The sequence below is a fragment of the Sphaerodactylus townsendi genome, linkage group LG05, assembly GCF_021028975.2.
Source record: "Sphaerodactylus townsendi isolate TG3544 linkage group LG05, MPM_Stown_v2.3, whole genome shotgun sequence".
Classification (NCBI taxonomy): Eukaryota; Metazoa; Chordata; class Lepidosauria; order Squamata; family Sphaerodactylidae; genus Sphaerodactylus; species Sphaerodactylus townsendi.
The window spans coordinates 829,573-857,297 of NC_059429.1; the positions used below are offsets into that span (position 1 = coordinate 829,573).

Below are 27,725 nucleotides of genomic sequence, written 5' to 3' on the forward strand. Positions count from 1 at the left end.
GCGGGGCCTCTGGTATCACAACTCAGAAATGGCACTGCAGCGGTGCCCCCCCAGCCCCTCCTCACCCAGGGAAAAGGCCGGGGGAGGGGGGGGGAGGGAGCCCCTCATTCTGGGCCTCGTTTCCTCTGCAATAAGAGCCCAAATTTGGCCTGCCACATGAGGCTGCTGCTGTGAGGCTTTTCAAGCACATGAAAGGATTCGAACCCTCTCCAGCAGCATACAAACGCTAAGTGGTGTCAGTACCAGTAACCAGCTGCACTCACGCCCCAAACCCCCTATATGATATTTGTAAACATGTTAAGAAAATAATGAATAACTGATCACAGCATGGGATGGTGGAGGAGGAGGCAGAAACTCCCTTCCCTCCGTGGGTTCAAAGCAGCTTACAAAAATAGTTAAAAATATTTCTGGTTGAAGCCAAAAAATAATAGTAAATGCCAAATTAACATCCCCCTCCCCCCGGTCAGATTCCTGCCCTTTAAATGTCTCCTTGCAAAGAGGCAGGGCTAAAGATCTCCAAGGAGGGATCTCCACAGAGCTGTGCTGGAAAAGACCTGAGGGGTTCCAGTTGAGATCCACCAGCCCTTTGCCTGACGACTGCAGAAGGCGCTCAGGGACGACGGAACATCCTGTCCAGCCAACCTCGCGATTCTCAGATTTTGACAAGAGTTAGGTGGATTCTGCACAGTGGAAATATAATGGGTCGATGAAGGGAAATATCCCGGTTTGGGAAGTACTTTGCACGGGTCCTTGCCCAAAGTGGGATTGACCCGTGATATTTCCCTCAACCCGGGTTTTTCAAAGAACACCAAAATTGTGATCTTTTTGAAGAATCCCGGGTTGAACCTGCTCCCACGGGAACAGCATGAGTTCCCAGCCACTTTGTCTTTCGTGCCCCACTGCCCGTTCTCCCACCTTATGTCTTGTCAGTTAGGTTTCTGCTAAGCTGCTGACTGGTGTGATAACCAGCCATTTCCAAGACGTCCCCCAAACATCTTTTCTCCACTTGGCACTGACTGTGAGCACCATTTCACCCAAATGTGTACAGCAATGGATTTATTTTTTGGGTGCTCGGAGCACGTAGTACGTAGCTAGTCAGATGCACCCCTTTGGATATTGCTTTGCTCCCTTTTTGGACAGATTTTATCTTGTATATCACAACGTTAAGGGTGTGTGCGTGTTGCATGCTTCATGTTTACATGCATAGTGGTTTTAAAGCCCTAAACTTTCCCCCCACGCTATAGAAATGGGAGTGGGGGGGTGGGTCCTGCTAGGGTTCCCAGGGTTGCTTTAGATTCTCCATCAATCGGAAGCATTTTCTCAGAAGGGCGAAAGCGGGTGGAAGGAACAGTCAATCAGAACGCAGGAAAAATAGGATGTTTGCGCCTGCGTGTTCGCATTGTAAACAGCGATTTGTGCAAAGCAGCGGAAAGAAAATGGATTGTTTCCTTCATGGAAAACTGGCACCCATGAGAAGGACAAAACCAGAATAAAACAGACCTGGATTAAAAAATACCGCTTGTCACCCCTTATTATTATGCTGTGTAGAGTCCACCTTACTCAAACACTTCTGAAGCCTCAAGCTTTGCAGCCATAAGGACTAGAAACATGAGGTTTTGAACAAAGGCTCAACATGCTGAATTGTCTGCCCGATCACCGTGTAAGGAACTCCCGGGGAATGAAGGCAGCGGGCAGCATTTAGAGGCAGGATTCCCACATTTAAAGGCTAACGCAGAAGGGCCTTGCTAAGTCTGCACGGATCTTCATCCCCAAAAGATCTCATCACAACCAGTGGACGAGTGACAAACACAGCTGTCTGGAGTGGGCACTAGAAAGTCCCCCCCCCCCCCAGATCACACCCCAAAGTCCAGCAGTGTCCCATTCACCATCAGGTCCAAACAGATGCCCCCAAAGCCGACAAATGGTCTTCAGAAGCAGGTCACTGCTTCTAGACATGGAGGGTTCATTTAGTCTTACTGTGCCATCCAAAGTTGGACTGAATCACCGTCAAGAGGCAGATTTGCCCTCCATGGGGCACTTATCCTGGCGGAGGAGCAAATCTGCTGGTGGTTGCTGGTGTAGCTTAGCAGAGGTGTTCCAGGGGCATGGCCAGGGACGAAGTCACCATTAGCTGGCTTCCACCCCAACTTTGCTTTTGGACACGTGGCAGCCTGGGGGTTGGATTCACATCAAAGGATGGCGTAAGTCCACTGAGCCCTACGGAGGGCTTTTCAGCAGCAGGAAGGTTCTGCTTTGCATTTTGCCTCCACACACCACCAAAAGCCCTCCGGATGCGGCAAGGCGGCACCCGAATGGGGCTGGCCTGGTTCACCAAGGGTTCTATATTGGGCATCCTGCCAGCAAGGGTACTATCCAGCATGTCTAATCCCTTTAGCCATCAAAGCTGGAGGCCATTGCTACATCTTGTGGCAGTGAGTTCCATCAGCTAATTAAAGGTTGCAGGGGAAAAAGGACTTCCTTTTGCCCGTCCTGAATTTACAATCCACTACCAGTGGGTAGCAGCAGCCCCAGTAGCCCAGACCAGGTAGATCCCACCAGCCCTCGGGGGCTCAGAAGGGCCGGCACCCGGATCCATGGGCTGCAGGGCAGAGGAAAGCAGCGGAAAACCAAACCACCTCCGTGCCTCTTTGCCCTTGAAAGCCCCACCAGTGAAACGTATTGGGTTTTTTTTTGGGGGGGGGGGGTTACCTTTTGTCGGTGGGTGCTCAAGTTCTAGTGCAGTGGTGGCGAACCTTTGGCACTCCAGATGTTATGGACTACATTTCCCATGCTGGCAGGGGATGATGGGAATTGTAGTCCATAACATCTGGAGTGCCAAAGGTTCGCCACCACGGCTCTAGTGTTTTAGAAAAGGGAGGAAAAGTTCTGTACTCATCTTCCCCACACCATGGAGCTCAAACAGGTGTGCACGTGTGTGTGTACGTGTGTACGTGTGTGTGTACGTGTGTGTACGTGTGTGTGTGTGTGTTCTGGGGGAAGGGGCAGCCTGTCTGTTCAGAATGGAAAAGTCCCAAACTCTTGCTCCAACTCTTGATCGTTCTGGCTGCTGCTTCCTGGCTCTTCCTGGCTCTACGGCGAGTTCTTTTGCAACGGGGAAGCAGTATTCCAAAGGAGGCTGCCCCCTTCATCTGCGGAAGAGCATCAAGATGCCGGGCTGGGGTTTTCTTTTCCGGTCCCTTTCCTAAAGGATCCCCCCCAAACCAGCGGTGCCCGAAACCAAGTTATGTGCCAAGGCAAGTCAACAAAACAAAGCTCTCTCTCTATTTCTGCCATCCAGTCCCCAAAACCGAAGGAACATCCCACACAGCCTACAATTGTGTGTCAAATGCAGTAGCTGCAGGGTGGGGTGAGGAACGCGTGCGCACGCACGCACGCACGCACGCACGCACACAGTTTCACCAGCAGAACTTGCCCTCCCGGCATGGCTGGTTCTTATTTTCAGTTCTGAGGACTTATTTTAAAAGTTGGCACAGCCTAGTGATTTACAGGACCAGAAAAGACGAGGATGACGACGCTTCAGACACCAGGAAGGATCTTAAAGGATTCTGGAAAGAGCGGGGGACACAAGTCCCAGTCTAGCAGCCAAAACCACCACAAAGTTGACAGTGCCCCTGTGAGTTCACTGGTCACAGAATGCTACCAACACCTGGATTCCGTGGCCGAGCTGCTGCCTGCTGGGCACGCGGAGCGTTGTGGGGTTCATTCGTGGCACCTCCAAGCGAAAGGACCGCTGGCTAGCAGGGAAGATGTCGGCTAGACAGACGGGGAGTCCCGCCCTCTACCAAGCCCAGTTCACAGGCTCAGACAGGAGCATCTGTGCCACCCAGAGGCATTTTGCACATTCTGTCAGAAACCTGACAGTGATTTCTCGACAGACGCATCATTTGGAAACACTCTCCTCCTCCTCCTCCTCCTCCTCCTCCTCCTCCTCCTCCTCAGTGTGTGTGTGGGGGGTGCGGGGGTGGGGGTGGGGGTGGGATCTCAGCAGTGACTGAAACATACTCTGAACTTGGGTGCTTGTTTCGGCAGGCTCTTGAGGTTCAGGCTGGGTGTTATTTCAAGCTGGAAGGAGAACCTGTCCATTTTAAACATGGATTGAGTTTTCCCAAGAAATGGCCTCGGACTGGATAGCTTCTCACCTAGCAGATGTACTGGGGGAATAAAGCAGCAGTCTATCCATGTCTGCTGTTCTGAGCTGCTTGAAGGAAGGCAAATGAAGACATGTTCTATTTCTCAATGAGTTTCAGCCTTTTGGCCAGAAGGGGCAATACAACTGGGGTATGGAAAAACTGAAAGCAAAACATTTCTGCTTCACGTTTAAACCATGGTGCAATGTTCCTTCCTCTGTGTTCTTGGGTGCAGCCTTGTCCAGGGTCTTGGGGAACAGAAAGGCTTTTCCTGACAGTAATTGCATACTTGAAAATGTTTTAACCGATGGTGGTGGGGTATGAACCTGCCAGCAGAGGTGGCGCTCCGTCATTGAGCTCTAGTCCCTTCCACCCACAGCAGTTGAGCTGAAAGAAGCGCACATCTTTCTGCCCTGGCTTGTGAGCCCTCCTTGGGTACTTGTAGAAAGTGAACACAAAAAGGATATGAAAGGAATCACAGGATGTTCCACCAAGTGCGAAAGAGACTTCAGGTAACAGTGGGTGTGACTTGTGCCAGAATAAAGAGAGGGGAACACCCCCCACCCCCCCGCGTGGTTTAGAACAAGTGCAGACAGACAAGTTTTCTCCCCTTGCTGAGGAAGTTCCGTTCAGGCTGGACAACCCAAATATTCCACAAGCTGATATCGTGGCAGCACCTAAGAGGAAAGTGTTTGGTCCCTTGGATACTGGCTGGGGTTAGTTTCCAGAAGTCATGAATACTACAGGATTCCTGGAGTTACTCCAGCCTGCATTCCCATTCTCACAGCCTAAAGCATGATCAGTAAACCATTTTCATGTTGGGTCCTTGAAAGTCCACTTCAGAACACAAAGCAAGGCCGAGCTCTATGGAGTACAAAACCAGCCCCAACCGCAGCCAGTCTGTTGCCTCTGGAAAGCTCGCAAAAACAGTTACTATCCTTCAGGTGTTCTGAGGTAGACTGCCTCTAACCGTGGCAGTTCCACCAAGCCTAACAACCGCGGGCAAAACCAACCAACCTGGGTCTGGGCCTCTAAGCTGCTGCCTTTACAGCCATATGCTGCCGGAAATAATCCTGCTCCATGCAAAACAACATTTCTTTGAGATTCCTGGGAACCTAATGCAGCTTCAATTCAGAATTGCCTGGGAAAGAGAACACCAAGAGCGATCGATCATGCCCCTGACGGCTACCTACCTTTTCGAGGTGCTCATGTCCACCGGCTCGTCGCCTGTCTGGACCTCCACTTTGATGGTGGCTTTCATTTCCGCTCCTTTTAATAATCCTGGGCCTCGCCCTGTTGCGGAGTCAGTCTTTAACTGAAGGTCCCCACCTTCCGTGTTGGCCTCCGGGACTCCCAGAAGGCCTTTGTCCAGCTTCATCTTTTTACTGTCTACGTCGTTCTGGTTTATCTCGCGTTCCAGCGCTCGCTTCTGGCTCCGTGTCCGGCAGGATTCCTCCGTCATTATGGTGCTCTGGGAGAACACGAGAGAAGAAACAAGCGGGTGATTTGGGCCACCGCCTAGGATTAGGGGGATTGTATTCACATAATTAAGATATTTTAAAATTTTAATACGATTATTTAAGATTATAAGTCAGTACTGTTGTTCCTTGGGCCACGCATCCACTTTTACAGGCCGTGGTAATTTCCAGAGAAGACCAACGCTCGGATGCCACAGGAGCCACCTGGCTCTGCACCGCCGCTGCCGGGGCTCCAATTAAACCACACCAGCGCAAGGTCAGGACTTGCCCAAAGCGAGTGGCCTCGCCGGAAGGGGCCCAGGTGCATGCCCGGGAACTTGCTTCCTGGGAACTCAGGGGCAGGTTTTTCTGAGCCACCTGCCTGCAGCTTCTGGACTGGCGGCTGCTGGTCTCAAAAAGCGAGGCAGCGCTCTCTCGGCCAGCACGTGCTGCAGGCCGGCTTTTGCCTTCGCTTGCTCAACGGACTGAGGGAGCCTCTGGGAGGAGGATGGTTTCGTAATTAACCAGGTCCCCCAAACTTGCTGTGCAGGAAGAGTGTGAGGTCCTTTGGGAATCCACATGGGCTGATTGGGCGGAAGGGGCTTTTCAAAGTTAGTTTGGGGAGCTCTCCCGCTGCCCTCCCCTGCCTCTTGTCTGCTGCCCCCCCCCCCCCCCCCCCCACGGTTACCTGCAAGACAGACACACATATCTGATGCAAAAGAGCTGAGTCAGTTTGTGATCTCATGACATCACTGGGTCCACACATGACCTTTCCCAGGATTCAGTCGGAGAGACAAAGCACTTTCCAGAAAACCGGTCTGAACTGGTTCCAGACAACAAGCTAAGTGTTGTTAACCCCTCGCGGGGAGACACCACCGTAGCAGCGGCAGTGGCTGCAACAGCTTCTGCCTGCCTGCCTGCCTGCGAGAGCGAGCGAGCGAGCCGCAGCCAGCATTCCAGCACAGCCGGCCCAGAGCATCTCCCCCACCCCATGCTTTAAAGGGGCAGTGCACAGTGCCGGGATAGCCATGGCTGGCAGTGCCCCCTTCTGTGTCAAAGCAGCCAGGAAAAGCAGACGCTTCCAAGTGAAACTTTTTTGAGGTGGGGGGAGGGAGGCAAAGAGGAAGATAAAAAGAGGACAGGAGAAGGAGAAAGTTGGCCAAACTGCTTCCAGATCTCTCCAACTTTTGTTCTTCAGAGAGGACAAGATTTCCAAGATATCTGCAAGAGGAGGTTTTTTGGTGGGTTTTCTGGGTTGTAGAGGATCCTCTGAAGATGCCAGCTACAGATGCAAGCGAAACGTCGGGAGAAAATGCTACTGGAACACGGCCATACAACCCGGAAAACCCACAACCCCCTAGTGATTCTGGCCATGAAAGCCTTCGACAATACATCGAAGGGGTTTTTTCCCCCCCAAAGGGAAGGGAGAGGCAGGTGAAGGCTGCTGCGTGGGGGCTTATTTTATTTATTTATTCTATTTATTTTTAAAATTTCTACTCTGCCCTTCCCCCAAAGGGGCTCAGTTGCCCCACGTCCCTGCTGTGAAAAGCCCCCCCTTTCCAAGGAGACTAGCAACACTGGCACCTGTTGGCCACTGCCCTCCTCTGGAATGGGGCAGTTGATGGCTTCTGGCCTGACCGCGCGCACCAACAGCTCCGGGAAGGATGCAGCCCCTTGAGGGACAGCAGAAGGCAATCGGGGACAGAGCTCCCCTGCAAACGGGGGAGTGGGAGGGAGAAAAGCGGAGCTGAACTGTTCCTCCCAATTCTGAGGACTAGACATCCATGAGGCGGGGGTCCGGGGCCCAGAGCAGCCGCCAGGAGAGTCGTTGGGAGTCTGGCTGGCCACAGAAGTGCCACTAGAGATGATGCTTCTACAGCTGAATGTGGGGGCGGGAGCAAGCCCTCTAAAGTGGGGGGGGGGGGGTCCTGGCCCACCATAAGCCTTCATCAGCCTCTCAGGTGTTGGCAGCAGCAGCCGCTGCCTACGGCTGTCACTGGTTAGCCCCAAGGGGAATTTTACCCACCCTGACCGGGATGGCCCAGGCTGCCTTGATCTCATCACATCCGGGAAGCCAAGCAGGGTCACCCCTGGTTAGAACTTGGAAGTCCAGGGGGGCTACACAGAGGCAGGCGAAGGCAACCCCAGCTCTGTCTGCCTCTTGTCTTTAAAACCCGATGGGGTCATCACATGTTAGCTGTGGTCCAGATCGCTCCTGGGCCAAGGGAGACGTTTTCTGCCCCTCGATCCATGGAGCAGTGTCTTGCGTGCAGATTCCAGGCAACAGCACGGGAAAAAAACAGCTTTCCTGCTTCTAGAAGGAATCCATGTGCCAGCTCAGCTCCTGTGGCAAAGGGCTCCAGCCATCCCATGGGGCCAAGCAGCAATGGAGGCCCTGGCACAGCCTTCCCACAGAGACTTTTCAGCTGCCCACTCTCACCTGCCTTGCACCTGGGCTCACTGGCACCGAGAATCACAGGACTTTGACTGCCATTTGCGCTGGGAAGAAAGGGGTTCAAGAACACTTTGCTTGCATCATAGCTCAGAAGAGCGCAGTTGAGCCTTTTGCAATCAGGGGCTGTACAGTCGCAGAAGATGCTGCCTGGGGTAAAGCCTGGTCTGTTACTCCATACAAGCAGCTCTGACCCTCACGCAAGTGGCATGCAGCACGGATTTACATGCCACGCCAGAGACCCCACGCTGCTGGGGGCAACTGCTCTCTTCCCCCACCAGCACAAAGCCACATGCTCACGTCACATAAATCCACCGGCTTTTATGCCAACACCCAACCCTGTACGGCCATCTTTTTTTTAAAAAAGTAGCCCAGCCACCTCTGACTTTTATTCATCTGTGGCTTGGGGGAAATACTGGACCACCTCTGCTGGATCAAGACATCCAGCCCCGCCCATTTCCCCCAGTAGCCAACCAGATTGTCCACAGGAAGCCCACCAGCAGGGTAGAGAGACACAGGGCACGGAGCCTGAAGCCCCTCCATGTTGTTATTCCCCCAGGTCCTTAGATATAGACTGCCTCTGAACAGGCAGGTTCCATGTAACAGTCATCTGCAATAGCCATGGATAAACCTACAGATGTAAGCCCGTCTTTAGAACCATCGAAGTCAGTAGCTTTGGGGCAGTGAGCCACACAAGATGGTTTTGCCCAGTAGAAGAAACACTTCGTTTGAGCTCGACTTGACTCCAGGAGCACCTGAGAAACCAACCTGGTCTTCGAGGTATAAGCTGCATTTTTATGTAAAATATTTATTAGCCGCCATCCTTCCTTATGGGGACGGGCAGCTCACAACATAGACAAAACACAGAGAAGATACTTTTAAAATCGGGACTCAAAGCTCCTAGTTGACTGCATTGCTGCGGTGCCCCCGGGACATGCGCTCGCGGCACCCTCTCCAAGCATTAAGACTGCGGTCTGGTTATTTAAAAATCTCAGTGGGTTCGCTAAATCTCACACAAATAATTCTGCACGCGGAAAATGGCTAGAAATGAGCAGTTGAAGGCAACTTTGAAAATGAACCCAAATGTTTTCAAAACAGATTCACTTAACCAATTAACAGGCAAAGTTAATTGTAAAGAATCCCAGACAAGCGGCCTCTTCTGAACACCAATGACTTCCCTTTTGCCGGTCAAATTAAATTCCACACACTGTGTGGTTCCACACACTTGTTCTCCCACCCTGAGTTCAAGGCTTCCATCTATAAGGGCTAGTAGCCAAGTCCCAGGTTTGAATCTCACCCCTTTAGTGTCCCTGAGACTCTCAGACCCATAGTATAACTGGGAGGGGGAAAACTGACCTATCTTACAGGGTTCTTGCAAGGATGCTGCCACAGGAGCCTCTGTGTTTCTAGGGCAGCCATTTTCTGTCTGAAAAATTCCTGAAGATTTTGGGGTAATGCCTGCAGAGTGGGAAGTTGGGGAAGGGATTTCATATGGCCTCTATGATATACCATAGAGTCTGCCTCTGCAACATGCCATTTTCTCCAAAGGAATTGATCTCTGAGGTCTGGAGAACAGTTGTAATTTTGGGAGAACTCCAGCCCCCACCTCAAAAAAACAACAACGTTGGCCAAAGTCTCACTAGGTAGTTTTAGGCCAGCCGTTGTCTCTTATGTCTCCATCACCTGCATTAAAAATTTTACTGGCAGGAACCTTTACCTCCCAAAAGGTAATTTACAACATGAAAATAAAGCACTTAAAAATTCCACACCTACCATCTATACCAGTGGTGGCGAACCTCTGGCACTCCAGATGCCATGGACTACAATTCCCATCAGCCCCTGCCAGCATGGACAATTGGCAAGGGCTGATGGGAATTGTAGTCCATAACATCTGGAGTGCCAAAGGTTCACCACCACGGATCTATACAAACCATCAGACGCAGGCTCTGAACAGGTTAGCAAGGCAGACCTTCAGAGCAATCCTTTCCCTGTGCAGCTTGGTATTTCGGGGAGGAGGTAGAGCACCACAAAGCCATGGGGCCAGTACAAGCAAAGCCCTGCCTCCAAGCTACTGAGGTTCTTGAGTCTGTTAAGGACGGGCATGCAAAACAAGCTTTGATTTGGCACATGGGGTGGGGGCTGCTGAAATAGGAACAGATAGAAGATGGCCAAATATACAGCACGGGGGGGGGGGCAACTATCAGTGTGCTGTATATTATGGTCTTCTGAGCCTAGATAAAAGCTCTAAAGCAGGAGTGTCCAGCTCTGGCACTTCAGATGTTCATGGACTACAATTCCCATCAGCCCCTGCTGGCATGGCCAATTGGCTGATGGGAATTGTAGTCCATGAACATCTGAAGCGCCAGAGTTGGACATCTCTGCTCTAAGGCCTTCACTGAGAGAGGGAAAGATGGAAACGTGACACTAGGAGAAGTTCCATTCATTCTAGTTCCGTTTCCACCAGGAAGGGGCCTTCCAAAAGCTTCATGGAAAAAACCACATTTGCAGGATGGGCCCAGAGTTGATTGTGAGGGAGAAAGGGCTGACTCCCTTGAGGGAGGCCCGGTGCACTAGAGCAGTGGTAGCGAACCTTTTCGAGACCGAGGGCCCAAACTGCCGCCCAAAACCCACTTATTGATTGCAAAGGGCCAACACAGCTATTTAACCTGAATACTGAGGTTTTAGTTTTTTTTAAAAAAAGGTTGGATCAGAGGCATGCGTTACTCGGGAGCAAGCTTGGTGGTTGTTGGTGGTTTTGCTTTGAAGAAACCGCCCCAATGGGTGAATCACGACCCTAGGAGGGTTTACTCAGAAGAAAGCCCCATTGCCAGCAACTGAGCTTACTCCCAGGTAAAGGATTGCACTTTAGTTCTTCGCATGAAAATCTGTGGGGTTTAACAGGGTTACCTACACTGCTTCCCCAAAATTAGGTCTTAGGTTTAATGCTAATAATTGAGCCCAGTGGCCCAGGCCAGCCTAGATGTGTGTGTGTGGGGGTGACTCTGTTTGCGTGTGCCCACAGAGAGGGCTCTGAGTGCCACCTCTGGCACCCGTGCCATAGGTTCGCCACCACTGCATTAGGGGCTGGAGGCAGGCAGAAGCCAGGCCTACCAAGCCATTCAGGGATGAAGATAGAGCTGTGAGAATTAAAAGCCATTCCACCGTTATGTGTTAAGACTAGTGGAAGTCCTTTTGGAAAGGCAAAATATCTACAGAGAACATGCATGCCTGGAATCTAGGGGGAGTCCAGGGAAAACTCAACTCTTATCATTCAAACTTCTCCCTCCTCAAAAGACTCTCCAGCACTGGAAACACTACCAAAATGAATCTGTTCCTGTCTTCATTTGTGCAAAGAAAATCCCTGTAATTCCACTCCTAATCACTTTATAATTCCCAATGTATGCTAGGGGCGTTAAAAAGAAACAGAACAAAAATCCAACTCTTACAGGCTGGTTTACTGGCAATCGAATTCTTTGTGTTATTAATTTTAGTATTTAATTTTTTCCCTCTGTAAGTAAGTAAGAAGAAGTAAGGAAACAGGTATTTAAAATCATGCTATCATATATATTGAGTTGTGCTTACCAGGTAAAATATATCATTAAAAAAACCCACCCTCTTATATTTGATAAAACTCGTCAAATTCAACACACCCAACATAGGACTTGCTGCCTAATGGGGGAAAGTGGAGCCCTGGATTATATACCTACCATGAGGGATCTCCTGGGCTCCAAGGAGGGCATCTTGAAATTTGGGTGTTTCCCACTTGCTGTTCAGGGAGGCAGGACTAAAACCTACCACTTCCTGTCTCCCAGGTGGAAACTCCTAAGCTCAGTTTAAATACTTTCCACGCTAATAAAAAGGACAGGAAGGAAAACAATGAAGGTAGAACATTAACAAAAGAACAGGTTAAACAACATAGCGAAAAGGGTGTTAGAACAACAGGAAAGTAGCTGATTTTGGAGGAAGGAGATGAATCAAGTCCTTTCCTTCTTTTTTTAGTTCTTAGGTATGTAATTGTTTGCAACCTCCTCCTCCTCCTCCTCCTCCTCCTCCTCCTCCTCCTCCTCCTCCTCCTCTCAATCGAGCACAATGTCTGGTGCAGGCCTGTAATTTTCAGGTCTGCATTGACGGTATCTTGCCAATGTTGCTTTGGCCGCCCACGTGGCCAATGACCTCAATGAGATAGGCGATGCTGGCAACCTGGTCCGGGGCTGCTCGTCAAACGTGGCCGAACCAGCGCAGGAGCCTCTCTCTCATTTTTGCCTTGATGGGCGTGATGCTAAATTGTTTTCGGACCATGTCGTGGGTGATGTGGTCAAGGAGGGATACACCCAGTGTCCCCCAATTTTTGTGCCCCCCCCCCCATGACCAGATGGTGTGTGCCCAGGGACATTGGGTACCCCATGTCACTGGGCAGATACGCCTCTGCCTGTCCCCGCTCGGACCCATATCAGTTGACAGGAGTGCACAAGGGGGGGTCTGGGGGAGGAGCCGTGGGACCCCCTGTATGAGGACGGAGGGGAGGGGATCTGACTTCCCTGAGAGCCTTCTCACCTCCATTATTATGCTGGAGAAGATGGCTATCTTCCCACAACCTCGGAGGGAGAGGCAGAGGGAAGTGCGCCCCCCCTCTGAATCTGCTCCATCTCCTTCCGGGGGTTCTGGCAGAAAAACCCCGAGGCGTCAGGGCTGCCCTTGTAGCTGCTCAGGGCCGAACTGGCAGCCACTGGGGCCGTTTTCTCCAGCGTGGCCCTTTTCACACCATTTTTCTGTGGCCCGCTTTGCCTGTTCTGTTTTGGCACCGGGGCTCTTTTTGCCTGCCCTTGATCTCCTTAGCTGCCAGAGGCTTTTCTGCAGCAAACAGGGCAGCAGGCCGTGGATCTGGGTTCCAGTCAGAAAGAAAGCCATTCCCACTGGGCTACCCCCGAGCCTCGGCATCCTCCGTGGTGACGGGGGAAGGACAAGGAACCGGAGAGGAGAAGAGAAAGCAGGGGCAGGGTTGGGGGCCCAGGACTTGATCTCTCTGGCAATAGTACAGAAAGAGCTGGAAAAGGATAGACAAAGAGCAGTTGGTGGGCAGAGCTTGTGCGGGGCAGAAAATAAATTGAGCTCAGGAGTTCCCACCTGGAAGGCAGGATTTAGTCCTGCCAACGGGAAACACCCGAGCTTTAAGATGTCCTCCTCAGAGCAAGAAAAGCAACTTATTTTTTGGGGTGAAAAGTTTTTTTTTTAAAGGCAGACTTGAGGGACAGGCCTGGCTGGAAGGCCCTTGGGCTGCAGCACACGAAGGGTTAAGGCCTGCCATGTTAATGCCACTCACTGATATGTCCGAGAAGGGTGTTACACAACAAAATGGCAGACCTTAACCCTTTCTGCCCCCCCCTCCCCCCCCCGGCAAGGCCTGCCTGTCAGTCACAGGCTCACTGGCAAAATGGAAGAACAGAACTGACATTTTGGAGAGATGGGGTGGGGGTGGCTTAGGAAGCTCCACTCTCCTTGCTGGGGAGGGCAGTTGCAAACCACCACCACACCCCCAGCATAATTTAACACTGGGCTTTTTTTTGGCATTGTTTGTGTTTACCTTTTCAGAAAGGAAAATTTAACTTTTGACGTTGAAAGTCAGAGGGTCTGAAAAAGGAACCAAAAGTTGGTTCCAGAACCCTGGATTTTTAATTAATTGGGAAATACAGAAGGGGTTTGGGGACACACACAGAAGAACATTCTGCCCCGAGCACCCCCAGCTTCAAGGAAGACCAGAGCTAAAGAGAACTCCCTTAAACAACACTCCAAAGCAACCATTCCTACAAGGCAAAAGGGTACAACAGACTCGGAGGGCACTGAAGGCCCTCCCTGCTCCAGGGAGCCCCATCACCCCCCCCCCACCCCCACCCCGCCCATCTCCAGGGATTTCCCAACCTAGAGCTAGTGACTGCAGGCAGAAGGAAGCCACAGGCAGCGTCCCCTGCAAGCAGCTTTGGACTGTTCGGAAGGGGGTGGGGGGTGATTCAGATGCTGTAGAAATTTGCAAGCCTCACCCCAGCTGGTGAAATTTGCAATCAAGAGTTACTCTTGCAGCCCAGACTGAGACTCCCAGATCAGGCGTGACAAAGAGCACAGTAAAAACCAAGCATCGTGGGCTGCATCAGATCTGAATTTTAAAATGCTGCTTCACATAAGGGGATGAAAAAAACCACACCTCCTTGCAAGCAGAATTTAGCTTATCAAGGAAATTCTAGGGTTTTTTTATCTGCAGGTTTTTTTTAAATGCTGGAGGTCCATTCAAAAGTACAACCTTGCCGTTTGAAGTGACAGCGCCCCATTCGGCCAGCAGGCAGTCTGCTCCACCTCCAGCTTGGAGCAGGATATGAAGCATCGCAGAGAGAGCTGCAGTGTCTTTCAGCAGGCCACGATAGGCAGGAATTCAACAGGTGCAGCTCTCACTCATCAGCCTTACAACTGCCTCAGTGTGGTATAGTGGTGAAGAGCACGTGGATTCTAATCTGGAGAACTGGTTTGATTCCCCACTCCTCCACCTGAGTGGCTGAGGCTCATCTGGTGAACCAGATGTGTTTCCAAACTCCTACATTCCTGCTGGATGACCTTGGGCTAGTCACAGTTCTCTCAGGATTCTCTCAGCCCCACCTACCCCACAAGGTGTCTGTTGTGGGGAGAGGAAGGGAAAGGAGCTTGTCAGCCACCCTGAGTCTCCTCACAGGAGAGGAAGGTGTGGTATACATCCAAAGTCTTCAAGCCCTCTTCTTTGAGTTTCTGCCTAAGGGGCGGTCGTTCCAATCCTGTGTCCACGCGGCTTCCCTCATAACAGGCCTGCAGCTCAGCTGCTATATTCAACCACAGAAACTGTCACTGTGTGAATTTCACAGCTGGGATTTATCTATCTCTGCACTGGCTAGAGAACAGGGTGCTCCCGAGAATTCCCACTCAGTAAGACACAGCCAGACCGGGTTCCCCAGCCCGACTCATTCACTTGACCCAGATGGGCGCCCTGCTGAGTTCAGAGGTGACTGGGATGCTTGCCCATAAGAGGGGGGGGGGGGGCTACAGTTGTACCTCCCTCCCTGGGCCTCGGTGGCTCTTTTTGAGGGGAGGGGGTGGAACTACACATGCAGGGCTGCTGCATCATAGCCCTGGCTGAAAACCCACATAGGAGTCCAGCTGCCGCTGCGGGGCCCTAAAAGGAAGGCGGAGGACCCCACACGCAAGAGGGGGCCAGGGGCTCTAACCTACCCACCCCCACCCCAACTGCTGGCTAAAGAAAGAAATACTCCCCCCGCACCCCACCCCCACCACAGTGGCAAAGTGACTGGACTGACAAAAATTAAAATTAGAATCCAGTAGAATTGTGAAAGCTGCAACAGGTGGCTCTACTCAGAAGCATCTCCCCCCCCCCAACCCCCGAGGGCTCCAGGGCTGCATTCAAGAGAGCCTCCCCCACCCCCATGGCTTGAAGCTTTCCAGCCTGCCCATCAAGCCACTAGATTCCTATGTATAGACCAGCAGAGAAACACAGTAGCCCAGAGGCGTACAGCCTATAGCAGTGATGGCGAACCTTTTCGAGACCAGGTGCCCAAATTGCAACCCAAAACCCACTTATTTATCGCAAAGGGCCAACACAGCAATTTAACCTGAATACTGAGGTTTTTGTTTAGAAAAAACAGTTGGCTCCGAGGCGTGCATTACTCGGGAGTAAGCTTGGTGGTAGTCAGTGGCTTTGCTTTGAAGCAACCATGCAACTTTTCCAGCGGGTGAATCACAATCCTAGGAAGGTTTACTCAGAAGCAAGCCCCACTGCCACCAACTGAGCTTACTCCCAGGTAAAGGATCACACTTTAGTTCTTCACATGAAAAATCAGTGGGCTTTATCAGCACTTAACAGAGTTACCTACACTGCTTTCCCAAAACTAGGTCTTAAGTTTAATGCTAATAATCGAGCCCAGCGGCCCAGGCCAGCCTAGATGAGTGTGTGTGTGTGTGTGTGCGTGAGTGAGTGGGCACTCTGTTTGAGTGTGCCCACAGAGAGGGCTCTGGGTGCCACCTCTGGCACCCGTGCCATAGGTTCGCCACCATTAGCCTATAGGGACATGAGGTCACCCTGGGAGCACAACTTTCGGTCACCTTGGGGGGCGCTGGGGAGGGTGCCCCCTGAGCCCCACCCCCCTGGCCTCCACGCAGGCTGGCTCCTGGCATCCCCAGGCCTTGGGGACACTGGGAGCCAGTCTGCATGGAGGCCGGGGCCAGGCTTGACACCCCTGAGCCCTGCCCCCGAACACCGGGGGTGTATCCCCCGTGGTGCCCGGAGAAGGTGTTGTCTCTGGGCGCCATCCCCCCCCCCGATACGCCTCTGCAGTATCCCCCAGGGTACCCTGCTCAAAGCTTCCCTCTGCCTAATGGGTAATCTTTCCCCTGCCTTTCCACTCCACTCCACACACACACACACAGAATTCTCTTGCAAGCGCTAAACAGGAGGCTCCCGAAACAGGCCAAGGGGCCTTTGCACACAGACCCCTGACCAAAAGCACGCAGTTTCAGCCCCAGAATTTGAACCCAAGCAGTGCATCGAAGGTGGATCCCAGAGTCAAAACTGATCCCAGAGTCAAAACTGGTCACAGGAGCAGCAGTGGCGTAGGAGGTTAAGAGCTCGTGTATCTAATCTGGAGGAACCGGGTTTGATTCCCAGCTCTGCCGCCTGAGCTGTGGAGGCTTATCTGGGGAATTCAGATTAGCCTGTACACTCCCACACACGCCAGCTGGGTGACCTTGGGCTAGTCACAGCTTCTCAGAGCTCTCTCAGCCCCACCTACCTCACAGGGTGTTTGTTGTGAGGGGGGAAGGGCAAGGAGATTGTAAGCCCCTTTGAGTCTCCTGTAGGAGAGAAAGGGGGGATATAAATCCAAACTCTTCTTCTTCTTCTTCTTCACCTGCCCTGGTTGGCACCTGGAAGCAGGAAAAGGCTCCCAGACTGCTGACTTCACAACCTGCCCTCACTGCAAAGAACTGGAGAGGGTGGGTGGGGGTGGATCCCATTTTATCCTGCCATCTGGTGGCCGGGTGCCTGGGTTAGGTGTCTGGGTAAAGCCACTGCGATGAGCTCAGAGATTGTGGTGGTGGAGGAATTTGAACCCACTCCACAATCCTAGCCCATCATCACACACCACCACTGGATGGCCAGGACACAAAGTGTCCTTCCTCCCGTCACCCCCCCCCCCCCATGAAAATGCAGCTCCTTTCAACGGACACTGTGGGTGGAGGCGTTTGGGGAGGGCAACACACCTCATCCCCTCGCAAGCCTTTTGAGATTGATCCATTCAGAAGGACTTTTAAGTCTAACCTGCCTGAGTTGTTTTGGGGGTAAGAAGATAAATCAGGAAACCAAGTGAAGTTGGGGGTAACGTGTGAAAAACAGCCCCAGTTTCAGTGAATTCAGTTCTGATCTGCTCTGGCACGCTGTAGGACTAATTAACCAAGCAGCACTAACTTATGGCTGTGCATTCAAAGCCCAAAAGTTATGGAGAGGACGCCCCTGATACACTCAGAGGACACTCGCAAACTTTCCAAGCGGTGGTCCACACCAATCACCCCCACCTCCGGTGGTCGGCACTTTGACATGCAGCAATGTGAATTAAGTTTGTGTTGTATAAATCTGCAACAAATCTGCTATGGCTAAGGAACCTGAGTTGTACCAGGGGAGAAGTTGTATGTGTGGTGGTGGTGGCCGGGGGGGGGGGGGGGGGAGAACCATCTAAGCTTACATCACCCAAGTTGAGATTCACGAAATGCTGCCCTTATCAGACCATCACAAACAACAACATCTCCTCTAGCTTGCTGCTGGACATGAAGGCATCAAGCCCCACTGGTGACCCCACAGAGGCTCCCATGAGTGGTGTTTGGGGCGAGTTCCTGAGAATGGAAGCTGCAAGTGAAGTCAATATGCACTGACTGTACTTTACTGATGGCCACTATTTCAGATATCTTTAGCACTGTGGGGAGGGCTGCAAAGTGTCTTCCCTCCCAATAAAAAAGCAGGTGGGACAACCGCAACCTATTCAAGGGAACCTCTTATCTCTTTGAAAAGGAGCCATTTTGCATCAGGCTAAGGAAGCCAACCAGACGTCCCCAAGAAGCCCACGAGTGGACCATAAAGGAAACATACACCCCATACATGTCCAGCATTTGCTACTCAGGTAGACTGCTTCAGAACATCAAGTCCAACCCCCTGCCTGCAGAAACACACAATCAAAGCACTCCCGACATATGTTCATCCAGCCTCTGTTTAAAAACCTCCAAAGAAGGAGACTCCACCACTCTCCGAGGTAGTGAATTCCACTGTCGAACAGCCTTGATGGTCAGGAAGGTCTTCCTAATGTTTAGGTGGAATCTCTTTTCCTGCACCTTAAACTAATTCCTCCTGGTCCTAGTCCCTGGAGCAGCAGAAAACAAGCTTGCTCCCTCTTCGACATGGCATCCCTTCAAATAGCTAAACATGGCTGCCTTGACCCCCCTTAACCTTTGCTTCTCCAGAGTAGACATCCCCAGCTCCCTCAGCCTCTCTTCGCAGGGCACTTCCCTCTGCGCATGCCACCAAGGGCCTTAGACATCCAGTTCTCCACCGGGGGTTCCTACCTGTCAGAGACACTCATGAGTTCTAAAGGGAGGTCCGCGTCCTTTGGGTCAAAGCAAGCTGGCGGCAAAGAACCTGCAGAGAGAACAGAAGATACCCTGAGTCACTTATGGAATTTTTTAAAAGAAAAAAGTTGGGCGGAACACAAATGCAGAGACCCACTAGGTTGGATTATTTACACAATAATCAGTGAGATGAGAAAGGGTAGTAGGAAAAAAGTCTACTTTAGCTCCTTGTACCTTCTGTCTCAGTATTCTGCATGCTACGATTTAACATCGCATGGTCAAGACTTAACGAAATAACAACATCTGACCCTTTCCCACTGCTTGTTCCACACAGCAGAAAACCTTCTTGCCAAACTAAGTCAACCTTGTCTTCATCTTTTCGAAGGGCCAAAATTTCACATGTCCACAGCGTCTCTCATCTTATCTCTAATCTATAATAGGAGTTTTCAACCCTCCTTTCATCCACAGCTGTAAGAACCAACACCAAAACCAGAACTGAATTCCTGCAACTTGGCTTGACCTTAACGAATATATTGCAAAAATACCTGTAACCAGATTATCTGTGGGGTTTGCTGCTACTGAGTTTTCTTCAGTCCTACAGTCCATCAATCACACAAAAACTTTCCAATAGTTATTTTGAAAAGCTTGACCCCACTAAAGAAACAAGAGGTCAAAGCCCTAAGAACTAGTCAAATGCCTTTTATAAGCAAGCAGGCTCTCAAAAGCAGCTTGTGGTATTGTATTTGCCTGGGGGAAGAAAGGAAGACGTTGCACGAGGGGCTCAGACACCTGCAGATTGATCCACTAGAGCCAGCGGGCCAGCCATCCTCTTGGACTCTTTGAGAAAACCCTGCACTTAGGGGCTCTACATTAGAAGGGAGGTGGTCTTCCACTGGCTCCTGGCTTGTGATGGGAAGAAGAGGCATAAATTCCCAGTGCAGTGTCAAGTGGTGGTTAGTGAGAAATTAGAATTTTGAAATTAGACATTAGAGAGCCAAGGGGAGTTGACTGGCCGACCTGCCTTTTGGGGTTGATGGAAGATGGAGGGGGAGAAATTATCTAGGTGAGCTGCTCAGGGTCCCCCCACACCAAAGAGAAACGTGGGGTATAAATGAAGTGAAATAAATAAATTAGGGAATACAACCTAGCGTGGCTTTAGCCGCCTGCAGACCCAGCTCACCTCGTTCACAAGGAAGGGCATGGATCCATCTCAGCATTTCCACAAACAGAAGTGTTTGCAGAATCCACCCACAGAACATCACTTCCTCCTTGCGGAGGGTAGATTTTGGGAAGCAGCAGGACTGAGTGGAGTCCATGAATTCTACAGGCCAAGATTTTTTTGCCATTTGTGGAAATGCTGCAGTGGATCCATTCGAGGCCTTCAGCTTCACTAGTATGGTGACATCCCCCCCCCCCCCCCCCCGTTTGTTATGTTCTCTCCATTGAAAGGGATCTGCCTGTTTGGATCAGTGCTGAGGATTAGATCCACTGCAGGCTTTTCTAATCTCTAAGGAGAACCAGCATAGTGTAGTGGTTAAGAGCAAGTGCACTCTAATCTGGGGAACTAGGTTTGATTCCCCGCACTGCCACTTGAACTGTGGAGGCTTATCTGGGGAACTAGATTAGCTTGCTGGGTGACCTTGGGCTAGTCACAGCTTCTCGGAGCTCTCTTAGCCCCACGCACCTCACAGGGTGTTTGTTGTGAGGGGGAGGGAAGGGAAGGGCAAGGAGATTGTCAGCCCCTTTGAGTCTCCTTGCAGGAGAGAAAGGGGGGATAGAAACCCAAACTCTTCTTTTTGTTGTTGTTGTTCTTCTTCTTCTAAGGGGGCAGTGGGGAGAGCGCACTTTGAGGAGCTTCCAATGAACATGTTTGCAAGATGCGCCCAAGTCTTGCACTCAGGATCCAACCCCTTCAGCTGGCCCCCTTGTTGTCAAAGGTTGCCAAACACTGCAGCCGTGGGGCTTTTTTCTATAGCAGCCCAAAACATTGCTTTCTATCCACCCTGCCCCCCCCCCCCGCGCCTTTTTGGGCCCTGAATACTCAACGTGACCGGGAGTTCTGGGGAGGCTGGAACACACACTTGCGTTGCCAGGTCGCGCCCAGCCACTGAGTCAGGTTGCCAGCTCCAGGTTGGGAAATTCCTGGAGACTTGAGGGTGGAGCCTGCGGGACCAGGAGTCCAGTGCCACAGACTCCCCCCCCCCCCCCCCGGCCCCACAGAGCACCCACACAGTCCCCCGGGAAATGGATCCCTGCAGGAAGGAGATGAGCTGCAATTCCTGGAGATCCACCGGCTGCGCCTGGAGGGGGGCACCCCTAAGTTCACTGGCAGGCAACAGCTCAGTTGGTTCTAATTAAAACAACACAACATCGCAGACTTCCAGTCATGGCCTGCCTTGCAGGGTTGTTGGAGAGATCACCTGAATAAACTAGAGTGTTGTGGGGTTTCCAGGCTGTATGGCCATGTTCCAGTAGCTTTTTCTCCTCTGAAGATGCCAGCCACAGATGCAGGCGAAACGTCAGAAGAAAAGGCGACTGGGTCACGGCCATACAACCCAGAAAACCCACAACACTCTAGTGATTCCGACTGTGAAAACCTTTGACAATACACCTGAATAAAGTGTGCAGGCATTTAAGTAGCACTATTCTGCTCAGTTTTCTAAACTTGGCACACAAGATGAACCCCCCAACACACACACAGAGAGAGAGAGAGAGAGAGAGAGAGAGAGGGAGAGGGAGAGGGAGAGGGAGAGGGAGAGGGAGATATCCTTTTGGAGTCCAGGGGGGTTCCTGCCCCATCCGCCACCTCTAAAATTGATGCCTCGTTCCTTCACTTAGGAAGAAGGTCTAGCAGGCAGTTCACAAACAGTGCTGCGAGGGGCCAAGACAGCTCTTTGCACGAATCCTACTCACAAGCAGGACGCCCGAGGTCCAGTGCCCAGGGAAACAGCAGAAGCAGCCGGCAGCTCCGGTGCTTTTGAGTTGCCCTCCCTTTTAATTCCTGCTTGGAAAAGGTTTACCAGAGCAAGAATGATCAGTTTTCCGCTCCCCTCCCTCTTGTTTCTTAGTGGGACACCATTCCAGGCACACTTCACCCCTGAAGTGAGCCCTCCCCAGAAATAGAATCTCACACAGAGTTGCAACAGGGATCCTCCTCCAGGGGCAGGTACTTCTGCTTCTTTTTGGAATTGGGAGCAGTTGAACATTCAGACCCGTACCAGTAGGTGTGGGACCCCTGCCCATGCTGAACTGAAAGTGTTAAAACCAGAGCAACTAATCATACAGAGACAGAGCGGGCAGCACCAGATTTGCAGGCAGAAGGAAATGGCCTGGCTCCCTTCTTTCTGACCCAGGCCCAATTTCCAGATAAAGGCTCTCCAGGAGCTGGTGTGGATGGGCTTGAGACCCTTGAGGAGGGCTGCTACCAATCGGAGTCAACAATACTAGACTGGGAGGACCAATCATTTATCTCTGTATAAGCCAGCTACAGTGTTAAGACACATTGCCCTGCCCAGCATGACGGGCAGTTTGCTAGACTCTCCTCCCTGAACGAGCACACAAGACCCAGCCCAGTTCACACACCCCCTACATGTCAACACTGCAAAACATCCCCAGAGCCTCCAGTTGGCTCCCAGGTGAAGGGTAAGAGGGATTTAGGAGGTAAAAGGTAGGATTTCCTAGTGGCCAGAAGACCAGACTTCCAAATGAGTGGCATCTCTCTCCCCCACCCCATCCCACAAATCGTGGATTTGTGCCCATTTGCAAAGGCCTCTGCAGGTCACAGATCTATTTCCATCACACTAAACCCACACCTCCCTTGTCCATTCAGCAAATCTGAATCCAGCTTGATGACGACCGGACTTGGGTGTTTGCTCACACGCCCCCCCGCCCCCCGCGCAGGTTTTCAAACAAGTGGCACTGGGGGTTCTGCCCCTCCCAAAGAAGAGGCAGAAAACAGAGAGGCCCCACTCCTGGCTCGAGAGCGGAGGATCTCAGGGGGGGGGGGAGACCCCTCCGGCCACCAGCTCCCCTGCAACCCCTGGCCCGGCTCCCTTCCTCCTTGCCAGGAACTGCTCACAATGGAGAAGCACAAGCAAGAGAGAGAGAGAGAGAGAGAGAGAGAGAGAACCCCCCCCCCCTTCCGAGAGCCTCTGCACTCCTCCTCTTCCCGGCAGAGCGGCACTCCGGCCGCTTCTCTCTCTAACTCGGTGTCAACTTCTCCTCGCGCAAAAGGGAACGCCAGCCAAGAACTATCCCCTGAATTGCCAAGAAGCCAGGGACGGAAGACAGAGCTCTCCTCTTGGGGAAGAGCGGAGTGCTGCTGCTGCCGCCCCCCCAGCCCTCCCCCCCAGCAAACCATGGGGGGGGGGGGTTACCTATGCATTCAAAATGTCACATCAGAGACTTGAAAGCTCCTTCCAGGGGGCGTTTCCCCAAAGTCAGGGAGGGAGATTCCTGGAAAAAGCTTCCTCCTCGGCACGAACCAATAAAAGAGGCTGGCTGGTGCCCCTCTAAGCTGGCTTATGCTTCCGGAGCACTTTGCAGGGATGACCTTAGGACTCCAGAGACAGAAGGGATCGTATTCAAAGAGGCAGGAACCAAGAGGGCCGGCTGGGAAGACTGCCCCCCCACGCCCTCCGGGCACAAAGGGAGGTCTGGAGGGGTCCAGGAGCAGAGGAAGCGGCACAGCCGGGAATCCCCCAGGCCAGCCAGTGCTCAGGGAGATGCCGGGCTGAATGCAGCGGGGGCCCCATCACTGGACCTCCACGCTTTTTCCACAAGAGATGGTCCAGGGGAGCTGGGGATTCCCTGCACTTCCAAGGGGAGACGGGGGGGGGGGGGGCACAGTTTGCAGCAGGGGTAGAGGGTTCAGAGAAAGACGGCCAGAGGCACGTGCAGACTGGAAACTTCGCTTGGCTTTGAGGCACCGATACCTGCAGGTGGGAGTCGGGACATGGAGGTGGATTTCTCTCCGAAGGGCCAGGCCCAGAGTTAGCGACACAACGCGATGCCTTTGTGAACTCTGCTAGTAGGAGCAAGTTGCATGCCTCTGTGAGAGGCCAGGGGGCATCTTAGTGCGCACAACCATGCTCCAGAGAAGGAGGAGCGACCGCACACACCTGGGCGGGAACCGGAAGCCTCGAAAGTTTCCTCCACACACAGCACAATTTCTTGAAGGAGTCCAAAACGAGGGCCATTCCCTCTTTTGCTCCCTGGGGAAAATATGTGGGACACCCCAGCACTTGTCCAACAAGACGGGATGCCCCAGAGCGTCTCAGACAAAGAAGAGCTGGTTTTTATACCTTGCTTTTCTCTACCTTTAAGGAGACTCAAAGCAGCTTACAAGCTCCTTCCCTTCCTCTCCCCTCAGCAGAATCCTTGTGAGGCAGGCGGGCTGAGAGAGTTCTGAGAGAACTTTGACTGTTCCAAGGTCCCCCAGCAGGCTTCATGTGCAGGAGAAAGGAAACAAGTCCAGTTCACTAGATAAGAGTCCTCTGCTCTTAACCAGTATGCCATGCTGTTTTAGTTCATGCTTTTGTTGTAGGTCCCATGTTCCCATGCCCTGCTGCTGTCCCAGGTGAACAGAGAGGGCAACCACGAACGATGCCACCTTCTCTCTGAGTGCCAGGGCTGGGGGCAGGGGGGAGGTTGGCCCACCTCCTCAAAGCCCAGAGTAACTGTGGTTTTCTTCAAGCAAAGAGTAGACCCTTTTGTAAGCAGATTAAAAAGCAGGAAGAAAACTCTAGCTAGGTTCCAGCAGAGGGCAGGTCGTAAGCAGCCCGACTGCCCCCGGCCAGCCCAGAATGCCCCCCCCCCCCACAACCATCTCTCGAGATCACCAGCGTGCCAGACATGTGACTAGCCTAGCAGCTCAAAGGCCAGTTAAAGTTTTGATGGCCTAGTTAACTTGAAAGTAAACTTTCAAAAGTTTTAAAAATATTTTTCCCCTTTTAGGCCACAAACAAGACATTCAAGAATGAAAGTTGCGAGCTAGAAAATGCGTTCCCTTGGTGGACGGCTGTGAGTCCAGCAGCAGCTGCCAAATATCCATCTGGGACAGAGCAAGAGAGCGGGGAAAGCGGTTCGTCACCAGCACCAAAAGACTCGGTGCAACAGCTTACGAGTGCAGACAAATTCACATACAGTTCCCTCTCTTCATAGGTCTGCTCTCACCTCTGGAGCAAAAGCATTCTATGTATTGTCGAAGGCTTTCACGGTTGGACTCACTCGGGTGTTGTGGGTTTTCCGGGTTGTGTGGCTGTGTTCCAGTAGTTTTTTCTCCTGACTTTTCGCCTGAATCTGTGGCTGGCATCTTCATGGGGCAGATCCTCTGAAGATGCCAGCCACAGATGCAGGCGAAATGTCAGGAGAAATTGCTACTGGAACATGGCCACACAACCCAGAAACCCCACAACACCCTAAAAGCATTCTAGTTTGCACTTGCTGCTGGGAAAAACACACAGCACCCGGCAATACAGAACGCCAGTAATGGGTACTGGTGGGGGGTTTAGGGCAGGGGTAGGGAACCTGCGGCTCTCCAGATGTTCAGGAACTACAATTCCCATCAGCCCCTAATTGGCCATGCTGACAGAGGCTGATGGGAATTGTAGTTCCTGAACATCTGGAGAGCCGCAGGTTCCCTACCCCTGGTTTAGGGCAAGCTGACACCAGGGCGGTGCTAGAAAGCGCTGTCAGGTCACACCTGACTAATGGCAACCCCGTATGGTTTTCAAGGTAAGAGCCTAGAGGTGGTTTGCTGTTGCCTGCCTCCAGGTGGGCTGAGAGAGTCCCAAAAGACTGTCTGTGACTGCCTGAGAGCGTCGCGACTCAAACAACCCAGAATCAGCCCAACAGCCCGGAGGTCAGTTTTCCACCTGAGAAGTGACGCACTGCCGCCTGCCTGCCTGCCTTCTCCACGCCACCCAAAAGGGATATACCAGAAGACGTCCAGGTGGCCAGCAACGCTTCCCACCGTGCTGCATCCTATGACATCCCAAGGCCAGGAGGGAGGAGGGCCTGGCTCCGTGGCTTCAGGGCACGTTGGCCACGGGTATCTGCTATGTCAGCCACGGCGGTCTTTGGGGAGCAGAGCCTCTACGACACGGGCAGAAAGTCTCCACTTCAGGGCCCCCCCCCAACACACACACATATCGGACATGGCCAACTCCCCCAATCCTTTGAGACCACGGTTGCTTGAAAGGCGGACAGCAGAGGCACCCGCCCAGGGTACAAGGCTCTGCCAATCTGCATCAGGGGTCTGCCAAACGGTGCCTGGGGGCACCATGGTGCTGCCAACACTTTTATTTGAGCCAAGCGTTTACAGAAAGTGGGTGGGGCCAGATTGGGCTTTGGCCCAGCCAGGCTTCTGGTTGGTTATGCAGATTTTAAAAACTCGTTAAGCTGTGGCAATCGTTTTGCGGCTGGCTCCACCCTCTTAGGCCACCATATTCTTGCTGTATGACCATGCCGAGAATCCCAAATGTGCCTCCTGGCTCAAAGAGGTTGAGGACCCCTGCTTCACACACGCAAGCTCTGGCTGAGATAGCCAGCTATGCATGGAAATCTATTTACCCTCATATCAATCCTGCAAGGTAGGTCAGGCAGAGCAAGATCACCAATAATCGGAACCCAAGTCCTCCCTGCCACCTCACTGGACAAGCCTGCATTTCAGCCCAAAGGGTCACGAGTGTGAGATCTAAAACTGTCAAGCAACTCCCCTCCCCCGCACCCCAGAGTGGTCCTAAAGTGGTCACTGCTATGTCCTGCTGGCTCCGGCCCAGGCCTGAATATAGCAAAGCCACACCTGGGTCAGCATGGAGCCTCCCCTCCCCAAACCATCATAGACAAAGCTCAGCCTTTTAACTTCAAAGATAAAAATCCCTTGTTCTCTGACCTGGCCCCTCCCCAGCCGCTACAGGACACGCCCACTCACTCACCCACCCACCCACCGGAAGAGAGAGAAAAAGGAGACAGGAACATCCTCACTGTACCATCTTTTCAAAAGAGGGGGTGGGATTGGGGAAGGAAGGAAGGAAGGAAGGAAGGAAGGAAGGAAGGAAGGAAGGAAGGAAGGAAGGAAGGAAGGAAGGAAGGAAGGAAGGAAGGAAGGAAGGAAGGAAGGAAGGAAGGAAGGAAGGAAGGAAGGAAGGAAGGAAGGAAGGAAGGAAGGAAGGAAGGAAGGAAATGTCTGGAGAAGTCAAGGCACAACCAGGTGAAGATGAACAAGAAGATGGACCGAAAGGAGAGAACTCAAGAGTGCAACTCTGATTGCTGGCAGACTGGGGAAGGGGCTACTAAGACCAGCAAGGAAGAATGAACTGGGGTTGCCATCTTCCAGGAGGAGCCTGGAGACATCTGAGATTACAACTCGTTTCCAGACAACCGCTGCCCTGGAGAAATGGCTGTTTTGGAGGGTAGACCCTATGAAATTATGCCTGTCCGAAACCCTTCCCCATCCCAACTGCCAGCTCCCCGGATCGCCAGTAATTTCCCAACCTGAAGTTGACAAGCCTAGAATGAACACACACAAACATGTACAGGTGCCTGAATCAGAGCCTCGGTGCATCCTGGCTGTCTACTCAGCTGGGCCGTGGCTCCCCAGGGTCTTTCAGATGCCCTGACCTGGAGACTACCTTGGGGACCTTTAGCGTGCCCAAGAGATCCTCTGTCCCTGTCCCGTGCCCAAGAGCCATTAAAGTACTACCAGACGAGTGAGACAGGTACAGCAGCAGGTACACGTGTGTCACGTGTACAACCCCCTCCCCCCCCCCACCCCGGCAAAGCACTGTTTTCACCAGTGTCGGTTTAACTGGCGATGCTTTCCAGCGGCAGCGCTGCCCAGCTCTTTGCCACAAGGCCACGACAGTGGCTAATGCAGGATTCAGAGCGCAGGTCTTTCTCTCACCCACCCAGTAGAGCAGCGGTGGCGAACCTATGGCACGGGTGCCAGAGGTGGCACTCAGAGCCCTTTCTGTGGGCATGCGTGCACAGAGTTCGTCATGGGGGTGGGGGTGGAAAATCACCCCC

At 52.3% G+C, this 27,725-nt stretch overlaps 1 protein-coding gene across 7 annotated transcripts in view; it reads right to left on the bottom strand.

Annotated features, from left to right (window-relative positions):
• The window catches only part of GATAD2A (GATA zinc finger domain containing 2A), a 77,240-nt gene that overhangs the window by 22,986 nt on the left and 26,529 nt on the right, over positions 1–27,725 (bottom strand). For 2 of the 7 annotated variants that reach the window (XM_048495749.1, XM_048495743.1), the window contains exons 1-2: positions 6,294–6,430; positions 5,342–5,619 (exon numbers count right to left, since the gene is read on the bottom strand). In XM_048495749.1, the coding sequence (XP_048351706.1) occupies positions 5,342–5,619; positions 6,294–6,371 (356 nt within the window). In that variant the 5' untranslated portion in view covers positions 6,372–6,430. Of the gene's footprint in view, positions 1–5,341; positions 5,620–6,293; positions 6,431–18,695; positions 18,769–23,074; positions 23,194–27,725 lie in introns of those variants that run through there. The other 5 variants (XM_048495745.1, XM_048495744.1, XM_048495748.1 and 2 more) reach the window with 3 other exon arrangements.